Source organism: Ipomoea triloba, chromosome 12 (assembly GCF_003576645.1).
Source record: "Ipomoea triloba cultivar NCNSP0323 chromosome 12, ASM357664v1".
Lineage (NCBI taxonomy): Eukaryota > Viridiplantae > Streptophyta > Magnoliopsida > Solanales > Convolvulaceae > Ipomoea > Ipomoea triloba.
The window spans coordinates 2,438,865-2,450,915 of NC_044927.1; the positions used below are offsets into that span (position 1 = coordinate 2,438,865).

The 12,051-nt window shown below is 36.5% G+C and overlaps 2 protein-coding genes across 3 annotated transcripts; one reads left to right on the forward strand and one right to left on the reverse strand.

The window, feature by feature from the left end:
- The first annotated feature begins 832 nt into the window (after window positions 1-832).
- Window positions 833-3,888, forward strand: LOC115999196 (probable protein phosphatase 2C 80). The gene is made up of 5 exons (XM_031239002.1): window positions 833-1,031; window positions 1,205-1,934; window positions 2,432-2,756; window positions 3,097-3,246; window positions 3,415-3,888. Exons 2-5 carry the CDS (start codon window positions 1,345-1,347, stop codon window positions 3,694-3,696), a joined length of 1,347 nt encoding a protein of 448 aa, XP_031094862.1. The 5' UTR covers window positions 833-1,031; window positions 1,205-1,344; the 3' UTR covers window positions 3,697-3,888.
- Window positions 3,889-4,006: 118 nt separating this feature from the next.
- Window positions 4,007-9,937, reverse strand: LOC115999195 (vicilin-like seed storage protein At2g18540). 2 transcript variants are annotated; one of them, XM_031239000.1, is made up of 8 exons: window positions 9,864-9,937; window positions 9,648-9,743; window positions 7,360-7,445; window positions 6,863-7,126; window positions 6,472-6,647; window positions 6,281-6,364; window positions 5,550-5,846; window positions 4,007-5,166 (listed from the first exon to the last, which is right to left on the reverse strand). In XM_031239000.1, the coding sequence occupies exons 2-8, from the start codon at window positions 9,722-9,724 to the stop codon at window positions 4,030-4,032; spliced, it is 2,121 nt and encodes a 706-aa protein (XP_031094860.1). In that variant the 5' UTR covers window positions 9,725-9,743; window positions 9,864-9,937; the 3' UTR covers window positions 4,007-4,029. The 2 variants fall into 2 exon arrangements, with proteins under 2 accessions (XP_031094860.1, XP_031094861.1); XM_031239001.1 differs by lacking the exon at window positions 7,360-7,445.
- Between the last annotated feature and the right edge of the window lie 2,114 nt (window positions 9,938-12,051).

Below are 12,051 nucleotides of genomic sequence, written 5' to 3' on the forward strand. Positions count from 1 at the left end.
CTAGCAAGACCTTAGGCCCATCTAAAGCTAATGGAGTTATGCTACTATATATGCCATTGGGCCATTTTTCTCTTGTTCAGTTAAACAAAAAAAGGGAAAAATTAACAAAGATATGGATAGAAAAGGCAGACTATCCATACTATATATCTTGGATAAGGTCCATGGACACTTTAAACTCTTATATAGATTATGTACATATAGTTAATATAATATGTACTTAATTTGTTAACTGTATGTACATAATTTAGATCAAAGTTCATAATGCGCACATTGAATTCTGATTCATTATATAATTTGCGGGCAAAGTACAAATTAATTAACAAATAAAAATTTTAAAAAGGTTTGTTTCAACGATAATGCAAATTGCTAGTTTCTCTATCATCTAAACGGAGAAGTTAATCATGGCTTTTTCTTTCAATTGGATGAAGAAGTCATGTTGGCTTCTCCAGCTATGTCGATTTTTTTGCCTAACTTGTGAAAAAATTAACTGAATTTTTAATTCTTTGTCTAGATATGAACAAGAAGTGGTCGATGACTATACATTTTCTTTTAAAATTCATTTTGTAATTTATTTCTTTAATAAACATTGCCACATTAATCAATTTTATCAATTTCTATCTTGAGTTTATCTACTAATTAAATTAATTGCATCAGTTTAATAAGTTATTAGCTGAATTGTATCAATTTGACAAAATTTGAACATTTAATTACAACTTTTTATAATTTAGAAGATTAATTGTTTTTTCATAATTAAATAGTATTCCGTAAATAGTAAATAGAATAGGGTAGAATAGGAAAGATATTTGTAAATGTTAGGTTGTAGCTTTGTAAGGGAAATGGAGATATTCTGTTAAATTACTTGGCCTTGCCATTTTCATCATTCTTGTTACTTCGTTATTCTTTGGGGAGGCGGCACAGTCTGACGAAGAACTCCATGGATAAGCTTTGGAGTTTATCTCATTTTCCTATATATTAAACAACCTATACATACCTGAACTGGACATTTGGTTTCTACACGATTGCGTTATCAGGTATTTTCACAATCTCAATTTCGTTACAATTTATGATAACTTCAAAAGTTTCAATCGTTAATCTCTGTATAGACTAAGCTATTCCAGATTACGCTGTTCGATTTACGAATTTGTGTTGCTTTATTTTCATTTCCATGGTGAATATCGATATGTGAGCTTTCTTTGGATTTTAGGTGGTTGTGAACCCTATTGTGCAGCAGAAAATCCATTATATGTGACTTTGAAGATTAACATGTTGAACTGAGAGAGAGTAATGCCATTTAACGTTCTGGTTTTATTGGATTTCTGGAGTTGTTAAGTTTAAGGGAAAAAGATGCCTTCTGCTTTGCTTTCAAGTCTGAACTCTTCATTCACTTTTGGCGTTCAAAAGGCTGTGAGTGCAAAACAAATTGGGAGATATAAACTAACTCAAGCTCTGCCTATAAGAAGTAATTATCTTGGGAGTTGCAGAGGCAAGAGCTTTGCCATTGGGGTGCTCCAGCATTCCAGTGCTATTCTAGGAGACTCAACTAGCCGCTTTTCTGGATATTCAACTTATCTTTGTAATCCGAGAATTATGGCTGCTTCTGGTTCTACAGCTGCACCAGGGGATTTCACGTTGGGTGGCTTAATCTCGAGCAGTGGGAATGTCTCAAGCTTTGCAAACCCTGCCAGTATCCATTTTGGTGATAGAAGTTGTAGGAATTGTTGGAAGACCAGCATGAGTGTGCAGCATAGGGAAGTGAAAACGGCTCCTATAGTTCATTGTTATTTCATATTTGACATCACAGGAAGGTCTTCCAACTCAAGTCTGGTAACCAGACGAGGGTTGAAAAGCTATTCTACATCCTCCTCGTCGCCTCCTTATTCTGAAGGATCATCACATGATGAGCACCTTTCAAGTCTCGCAATTCCAGTAGAAACGTAAGTGCGCTTGTCTGTTTGTCTCTCTCTGCATATTTCAGAATCTGTTCAGCTTGCATATATACTGGCAATAGTTGTGATTGATTTTTGTAACAACTTGAAATTTAGTTTTCTAGCTTGTGTTTTTTTAAATAAGTAAACTGTCTAAACTAATTATTTGGTAGTTTCCCAAACTAAGGATTGTTAATTATTTGGTAGTTTCCAAATAACTAAACTGTCTAAACTAATTATTCTACAAAGATAACTATTTAGTAGTTTCCAAATAACTAAACTAAATAATAAGCTAAATAACTATTTTGTAGTTTCTTAATATTTAAATTATGTAATGTAATTTTAAAATAAGACTTCTCCAATCATAGCAACTTTCTAAATAACCATGTCCCCAGAATATACCATACTACTCATATTTAGCTATGATTTTCTTTGCTGTCTTATTACATTGCTTTAGCTATGATTTTCTTTGCTGTCTTATTACATTGCTTTACTTGTCTGACCAGGAAGACTCTAGATAATAGATCACTTATGCTAGTTTCTGGATCATGCTACCTTCCTCATCCGGCTAAAGTGGAAACTGGTGGAGAGGATGCTCATTTTATTTGTGCAGACGAGCAAGCAGTCGGTGTAGCAGATGGAGTGGGTGGATGGGCAGATGTTGGCATTAATGCAGGAGAATATGCTCGCGAACTTATGTATTATTCAATGGATGCTATTCTTCATGAACCCAAAGATTCCATTGATCCTGCTCGCGTGCTAGAGAAAGCACACTCAAAAACAAAAGCAAAGGGCTCCTCAACAGCCTGCATCATAGCCTTGAATAGCCAGGTTTGTTATATGCTCTAGTACCATAACCCCATAACTATGTATTCATCTTATACTTTGCACAGTTGAAACTTTTGTTCAGAATATGTGCATCATAGTGAGAAATAGAACTGAGAATGTATTATTTATACTGGAAAGAAAAAAGGCTATTCAAACTTGCAGACTTTTGGGGCTGCTGTTATATCTGGGTTGTACCCCCTTGTGACCTTTAAATAATGACCCTTTGCTTATCAAAAAAAGAAAAAAAAAAGATTCTTGAAATTGACTTTATGAAAATCGTTTGCCTTAAAAAACTGATCATTTATCTGCCCTTGGTAACTCAAAACTACTACTTTTAAAATAGGGTCTTCACGCCATCAATCTTGGAGACAGTGGATTTATAATTGTTAGGGACGGGTGCACCATCTTTGAGAGTCCGGTTCAGCAGCATGGTTTCAATTTTACTTATCAACTTGAAAGTGGCAGTAGGGCTGATCTACCAAGTTCTGGTCAGGTATGTTGCTCGATTCCCCCCACATTCTGCATCCCACTATACATTCTTGCCCCGAATTTGCAACAATTCCCATCTACCTTATTATTTCTGCATCTAGAACCGATAAGAAACACAACTATGTCATATTTCTTCATCAATAACTGATTGTCATTGTTGGGCCTTGGTCAGGTTTTCACTATTGCTGTTTCATCGGGAGATGTTATTGTTGCGGGAACTGATGGATTGTTTGACAACTTGTATAAAGATGAAGTAGCTGGTGTTGTTCGCGATGCAGTAAACTCTGGGTGCAACCCGGAGGCCACTGCTCAGAAAATAGCAGCTTTAGCACGGCAAAGAGCTCTGGATAGGAAACGACAAACTCCATTTGCTGATGCAGCACAAGAAGCTGGGTATCAATATTATGGTGGTAAACTAGACGACCTTACAGTTGTCGTCTCTTTTGTTACTTAGCTGAGCTTATTCTTCCTGAGAATTTATGCTTTCTCATTTTCACTGGCTTTTTCTCTGTTAGTACTTTGTTAGATCTCTCCCGTGTCTCTGAATATAATGGCAGAAAATTTTCTTCAGCTTTTTCTCGGTTAGCACTTTGTTAGATGTATCCCTTGTCTCTGAATATAATGGCAGAAAATTTTCATGAAGAAATGACCATTTGAGCATGCATTGTTTTTACTCTTTTTGGTTGTTGATTACAGTAGCAGCATTGAAGTAAGAACAAGTGCACATATGCTTATTTAAAAACAAGTACACACCAAGATTTGCACAGGAGGGGCAATGAAGCCTTCTTCAAGTTTTCAAGATTCTTCTTCCCCATTCTTTGCCTAGATGGTCTCCCCAGCCACCGCCTCCACCTCCTTCGTGGTGTTCCTGTTGCCTTGCTGCCTCTTCTCTCTTCTTTGCCTCTCTTTGCATTGCTTCCCCTTCTTTCCTAGCTTCTTCTTCTTCTGCCCATCTTGTCTCTTCCTCCTGGGCTGCCTCACGGCTTTGTTGCTCTTCTCGCTCCTTTGCCTCTCTTTGCCTTGCTTCCTCCTCCGCTCTTCTTGCAGCTGCCTCTTCTTGTTTTTCCCTCTCCCTCGTTTGTTCTTCTGCTCTCTCCTTTGCCTCTCGTTTTCTCACTTCCTCTTCCGCCTCCTCCTGTTTTTCCCTCTCCGCTTCCTCTTTCGCTCTTCTAGCCGCCTCCTCTCCTGCTCTTCTTGCAGCTTCCTCCTTTGCCTCCTCTTCTCGTTGCCTTGCTGCCTCTTCTTTCCTAGCTTCTTCCTCTTCTGCTCTTTTTGCCGCCTCCTCTTGTTTTCTCTTCTCCTCTTCCTCTCTCTTTCTTTCCTCCTCTTGTTTTTCCCTCTCTGCTTCCTCCTTTTCTTGCTCTTCTCTTTCCTTTGCCTCTTTCTCCCTAGCCGCCTCTTCTTTCTTAGCTTCTTCCTCTTCTGCTCTCTTCTCCTCTTCCTCCCTCTTTCTTTCTTCCTCTTCTTTCTTCTTCCTAGCTTCCTCTTTTGCCTTCTCAATTTCCTCTGTCAGTATCCTAAATTCTTCCTCGGCACAAGATGTACAGTCCAGAATTATTGCCTCATGCTGCTTATCCAAAACCAGATCCATTGTCTCGTTTGAAGCACCAAAGGAAACTGCTACAACATCTCTGGGCAATGTCCGTAACGCAGACGCTTTGCCAGCCAGGTACTGAGGATGGTTCTTCTTCGCCGATGTGCTGAATCCCATGAAAACAAACGAGTGATTGTTGAAAGCCATCTGCGCCATGGGATGAAACCTCGGCACTGCAAACACGTCACCTTCCTCCACGTAAAAGATCATGTTTTTGCAGCCTGTTTGCTTTGCAGTGCTGGAACAAACCACCCTCACGATTCCTGGCCCGTCCAAGCAAATTCCTAACTCCGTAGCCCTCGGGTTCCAATGTGGCCCCATCATCGAACCCTACAGCAATTATCAATTCAAAAATGAAACATTTCTAAATTCAAAAAGACTAAGGGTGTGTTTGGTTGGGGGTTTAGGCATAAGGTATGTGTATCAAAGTGATTGTTAGTGTTTGGTTGATAGGTTTTGTGAATACTACTATGAGTTTGGAATACCCCATTAATGGCAAAACCCATACCCTTATTAAATAAGGGTTTCATCTCCCTTCATCATTTTTTCCCCAACTATTAATAATCATTCCCATTCCACCCAACTACCAAACATTCTAAATACTTTCACCAAAACCCATTACCCTTACCAAGTATTTGATACCCATTCCGATTCCGATTCCCATGTGCGAACCAAACGCACCCTAAAACTTTGGTGTCTGTATAGTAACTGACCTTGGCTAAGTTAACCATGAAAACGCTAACGTCAAGGTCCTTCAACGCAGACAGCTGTTTCTTGGATACTACCGTGCTCCACCCGTTGCAGTTCTCGAAATCCGGATCGTGGGAGAAAACATTGTACGTTTTCGTCTTCTTCTTGTTGCTTTGGCTCTGGAATATGTTACTGCTACCGAAAATGGCTTTCATGAATTCAAACACCACCACTGTAGTCTTCTTCTCATTTGAAAATCCATGAACTATCGCTCCAGGATCTGGACTGCTCACCAGTTCTTCAATAGGCTCCCCAGAAATCTGGAATCACAACACAAAAAATTTTCACCACAAATCTGTTGTACAATACTATAAAACTTACCCAAAAGACAAAATTTCCTAACCCAGGACCCCACACCATAACACCATAGTAGGGTGAGGTGGAAGAATAAATCATAGTGACTCAATCATCCCAAATTAGGTGGAAAATTCCTTTACTCTAGGACTCATATCCTAACTCCCTTACTCTATGACCCATATCCTAGCCCAACAAGTCTGCCGGATAGTGAATGGGTCGTAGATAGGTGGAAGGACTCAGGTGCCCACAAGGACATTCCACATTGTGAAAAGATAATTTCAGGATGGATAAATCCGATATGATTGTGAGAGGAGAGGACCATATAGGTGTCCACAACAAGCCCTAAACCCAACTCTCACACAGTACTATATATAAACTTAAACTTGTATGTACTTACGCCAAATGCTGCTTCCAGGACAGTCCTGTCAAAGCCAAGAATCAGATTGCGTATACTGGTGTACGGCCCAGTTGCTGCAGGTTCCTGAGAATTGAATATATATAATGAAACACAGATCAGAAAAGTGCATTTTTATTTTATCAGAAATGTTCATATATGGGATCGAAGAAACCAGAAGATGCATTATATACATGCAAATCAGTTTCTGCATTGGCGAAGAGGGCATTGATTCTTAGTTTCTGGCGCTCCATCTCTAAGCTGCTTTCTATATAGAACAGAGTCCCAGGGCGCAGCCTGTAGATATCTCCTCCTCTCAATTCAACTTTCTTTGTTTTATCGTCATCCGTCCAACTAATCCACCCACTTCCTGCAAACACAATTTACAATTCAAATCTACCTTAGCTTTCAACTGTACGTAAGCAACAGTCTCTTTTTGTTTATCGGGTGACGCAGAAATTCAAACTTATGACCGGTATGAGTACTCCATCTCAAGCTGATAATTAGATTGCACATTTATGTTTATATATTATATATATGCTCAACATTACGTGTTAATTAGAATAGAAAAGAATGAATATGAACCTGTGTGGACATAGAACACCATGTCTGATTGCAGAAGAACAGGGAGGAAGACGGAGTTTGGCTCCAACGTGATGAACTCGATGTGATACCAGCCGTTGGCTATCCCGTCGCTGATTCTCACGGTGGAAACCTCCCCGTTCTCCGTCTTAACCGTCGTCTTTCTTTCTCCTTTCTTCACCAAGTACGGCCACGGGGTTGGGCATCCCGCCTGCCTCTCCTCCTCCTCCTCCGCCTCTTTCACTGCACTCAATGACACGATCAATGCTGCAACAATACAGATGAAGAAGATCAAGACGGAGCTTTTCTTTGTTGCCATGGCTTTCAATTTTTTTTTTTTTTTCCACATAAAAGAGTAGTGAGGTGTAGATGGAGTGTGACGAAGAAGATGGAGATTTGTAGAGGGTTTTGAGGTACGTGGCATTTGCATGGCGACGGAGATGCATGCAAGTGCCACGCATGAATCACCGATTAACCCGCCATACGTTGCCGTTTCTTACTTTCTTTGTTTGACACTTTCCTTTTCCCTTCTATCTTTCGGCTTCTAGTGCGAGCTGAGGATGACAAATTATACTCTACTGTGGATCTGATCATCGAGAATGATAAATTATATCATGGAGTAGTTTATTATTTGGAGGTATTCTAGGGGTAAAATATGTCTTAATTGCCATCCTACGTGATAAAGAACAATTTAGGGTGCGTTTGGTTCGCACATGGGAATCAGAATCGGAATCGAAATGTGTATTAAATACTTGGTAATGGTAATGGATTTCGGTGAAAGTATTTAGCATGTTTGGTAGTTGGATGGAATGGGAATGATTATTAATAGTTGGGGAAGAAAAGAGGAAGCGAGATAAACCCTTATTTAATAAGGGTATGAGTTTTCTCATTAATGTGGTATTCCAAACTCATAGTAGCATTCACAAAACCTATCAACCAAACACAAACAATTACTTTGATACCCATTCCTTATGCCTAAACCCACCAACCAAACACACCCTTAGTTTGTTTATAAGTTATAAATTAAGATCAATAGATAATTTCACTGGAAAGTTGATTTGAAAATCTTGTAGTTTTTTTTGAGTAGAAAATCTTGTAGTTATTAAGTTAATTGTTTATCAACTTGGTCGAATTACTTGTTTTTTTAGTGCATTACATGTTTATTTTTAGATAGAATGCTATATCAATAAATCTTTAGACTATAGTCCCCGTAATAACAATTGAGTGAGAAACAATCATTATTGTTATGATCCACACAATAGTTTGCCGGTGATAAATATAATGAACATATTAAAAATGAACATATAATACAATAAAAATGAATTTAAAGTATACTAAAAATGATCAATCTTATAATGTAGACTATAGTCCCTGTAATAACAATTGAGTGAGAAACAATCATTATTATATGGACCATACTATCAAATAATGTATTTTTTGTTATGATCCACACAATAATTTGCCAGTGAAAAATAATTGGCCTTTTGACCATGGTAATAGCCTAATGGGCTTCCAATGAAATTCGTCCTACGGCCTTAAATTGATAGCCTCGACAAGAAGCCCAATTCTTAACTATGTAGGCCCATAAGCATTAAAGTATCCCAAAGTATTACAATTTTTATTTTTTTTTTTGGTTTTTGAATACTACTGACTCTTTTATATTGTAGTATCTGTTCAGAAAGAGTCAATATCGCCACAATCAAAACTTGATCTCATAACTTTCCATTTGGAAGAGTTACTACATGCTATTTGACTATAAGGTCATTGGCTATTACAACTTTTAAAAAAATAATAATAATTCATTCTTTTTTTTTTAAGGAAATAATAATTCATTCTTATTTCTCAACAAGTGTAAATTGATTGATTCGCCAAAACTTATAACATTTTTACAGTTAATTTCAGTTTAAATTATTTAATTATTGTGTTTTTTTTTTCTTTTCACTTTTAATCTTCAACTTTAAAATCAATTAAGTTGGGTATCTAATTTTAAAAATATGTTAATTAGTCCTTCAACGATCAAATCGAATACATGGATAGAACTAAGGGTGTGTTTGGTTGGGGGTTTAGGCATAAGGAATGGGTATCAAAGTGATTGTTAGTGTTTGGTTGATAGGTTTTGTGAATGCTACTATGGGTTTGGAATACCCCATTAATGGCAAAACCCATACCCTTATTAAATAAGGGTTTCATCTTCTTTCATCATTTCTTCCCCAACTATTAATAATCATTCCCATTCCACCCAACTACCAAACATGCTAAATACTTTCACCAAAACCCATTACCCTTACCAAGTATTTGATACCCATTCCGATTCCGATTCCCATGTGCGAACCAAACGCACCCTAAAAGTGGTTAGTTTTTGAAAGCCATATACCAAATGTGATCAATTTGAAGGTCGAAGATGAAAATCTGAAAGACTAAAGTTGAAACTCAATGTCAAAGCATAAGTTATTATGAATAAAAGGTAGCTAGTAGTATCATATGACATCCTGATTCCTGGATACCTAGTTTAGTACCTAACTAAGACTAAAATGGTTAACTTTTCAAATTTTAGATACTAAATGTGAGTGACTTTGAAGTTTAGGACGAAAAATTTACAAAAGTAATAGTCGAAAGACTAAAATCAAAACTAACTTCACAATTTTTTTCTTCTTTTTGTTCATTGAATCATTAGTTGCATTACAATTAGAAGGTACATAGAAGGGAAGAATATGTCCCGTCTAAGTTGAAAGTGTAAACAGATAGTTGGATCACACACACACACACATGCACACGATGCTCAACATACCTCTTCATGTGTGTGGATAAGTTGCTTTGACCCATGACCTTGTGAACTTGTGCATATATATATATGATACTTAACATCTAAGTATCATAGTATATCCTGAAAACCAAATATAATAAGGCAAATTAAACCATGAAGATAAACCATGTGTGCATATATAAATGGAAAGGGGGTTGGGATAAGTTGGAATATTGACACATATATAACATATATGAGCACCCTTGATACAAATAGGATGGTGAAATTAATGTTCATGGGATTTGTGAACACAATTCATCATCAGTACGTGTGTGATGCATGAGTTGTGAAAGTAATTCACCTCCACTACTACATGTTTCAAACAAATTGTGGTTTTACTTGGCATTGCCAGACATACCTTTTTTGGTCATGAATGGTATTAATCAGAATCTCAAATATATGCTTTTGTGTTGTGGGAAGCTAAGTTTGCCTTGTCTTCTTTTTCCCATTACAAACCTTCGCTCCTAAGGACTTGACTTCTCATCACATAATAATATCTACAAAGTTCACTTTGTTTGATAGTCTTTCTTAATTAATACTTAATTCTTTGTTTATTAACCATGATTGACAAGTAATTTAATTTAAAATAATAGGGAAAAAGGAGGGGGTTTAGGCATAAGGTATGGGTATCAAAGTGATTGTTAGTGTTTGGTTGATAGGTTTTGTGAATGCTACTATGGGTTTGGAATACCCCATTAATGGCAAAACCCATACCCTTATTAAATAAGGGTTTCATCTTCTTTCATCATTTCTTCCCCAACTATTAATAATCATTCCCATTCCACCCAACTACCAAACATGCTAAATACTTTCACCAAAACCCATTACCCTTACCAAGTATTTGATACCCATTCCCATTCCGATTCCCATGTGCGAACCAAACGCACCCTAAAAGTGGTTAGTTTTTGAAAGCCATATACCAAATGTGATCAATTTGAAGGTCGAAGATGAAAATCTGAAAGACTAAAGTTGAAACTCAATGTCAAAGCATAAGTTATTATGAATAAAAGGTAGCTAGTAGTATCATATGACATCCTGATTCCTGGATACCTAGTTTAGTACCTAACTAAGACTAAAATGGTTAACTTTTCAAATTTTAGATACTAAATGTGAGTGACTTTGAAGTTTAGGACGAAAAATTTACAAAAGTAATAGTCGAAAGACTAAAATCAAAACTAACTTCACAATTTTTTTTCTTCTTTTTGTTCATTGAATCATTAGTTGCATTACAATTAGAAGGTACATAGAAGGGAAGAATATGTCCCGTCTAAGTTGAAAGTGTAAACAGATAGTTGGATCACACACACACACACATGCACACGATGCTCAACATACCTCTTCATGTGTGTGGATAAGTTGCTTTGACCCATGACCTTGTGAACTTGTGCATATATATATATGATACTTAACATCTAAGTATCATAGTATATCCTGAAAACCCAAATATAATAAGGCAAATTAAAACCATGAAGATAAACCATGTGTGCATATATAAATGGAAAGGGGGTTGGGATAAGTTGGAATATTGACACATATATAACATATATGAGCACCCTTGATACAAATAGGATGGTGAAATTAATGTTCATGGGATTTGTGAACACAATTCATCATCAGTACGTGTGTGATGCATGAGTTGTGAAAGTAGAATTCACCTCCACTACTACATGTTTCAAACAAATTGTGGTTTTACTTGGCATTGCCAGACATACCTTTTTTGGTCATGAATGGTATTAATCAGAATCTCAAATATATGCTTTTGTGTTGTGGAAGCTAAGTTTGCCTTGTCTTCTTTTTCCCATTACAAACCTTCGCTCCTAAGGACTTGACTTCTCATCACATAATAATATCTACAAAAGTTCACTTTGTTTGATAGTCTTTCTTAATTAATACTTAATTCTTTGTTTAATTAACCATGATTGACAAGTAATTTAATTTAAAATAATAGGGAAAAAGGAATCCATCAGTTGTTTTTGTTTTTTTCTTATTACTATTATATATTTAGATTTGCTGGGAATCGAAGTGAGATTTAGGTAAGAACGAGCATCTTTTAAATTATATAGATTCAAATTAAATCTCGACTAATTCAAAATCATTGATTTTGTTCAACTCAAGTGAGACTGGGGTTTAAATAAAAACTAAACACACATCTTTTAAGTTATAAGTTTGGATTTTTTAAAAACTTATTTGGTGGTTAGGAAATTCGTTATCATGGTAGAAAATATAATTTAATTTTTGTCCACTTTGGTAGATGGTTAGAAATTTCAATCACTTTTTTTGGGTGGACAAGTGATTAACTGATTATATATATATATTGGGCAGCCAATTCAAATTATTTAATTCTTTTATATATAGGCTTTGTTTGACACAACTGCCGGAAAAGATAGCT

Bases quoted from the DNA above. Each gene is read 5' to 3' on its own strand.
- LOC115999196 (XM_031239002.1), top strand. From the start codon at position 1,345: ATGCCTTCTGCTTTGCTTTCAAGTCTGAACTCTTCATTCACTTTTGGC. The intron at 2,757-3,096 runs GTTTGTTATATG...CTTTTAAAATAG, and splicing joins TCATAGCCTTGAATAGCCAG to GGTCTTCACGCCATCAATCT. The intron at 3,247-3,414 runs GTATGTTGCTCG...GGCCTTGGTCAG, and splicing joins ATCTACCAAGTTCTGGTCAG to GTTTTCACTATTGCTGTTTC.
- LOC115999195 (XM_031239000.1), bottom strand. From the start codon at position 9,724: ATGTTAAGTATCATATATATATATGCACAAGTTCACAAGGTCATGGGT. The intron at 7,127-7,359 runs GTAAGAAACGGC...GTATTGTTGCAG, and splicing joins GAAAGTGTCAAACAAAGAAA to CATTGATCGTGTCATTGAGT. The intron at 5,847-6,280 runs GTAAGTACATAC...TTGTGATTCCAG, and splicing joins TCCTGGAAGCAGCATTTGGC to ATTTCTGGGGAGCCTATTGA.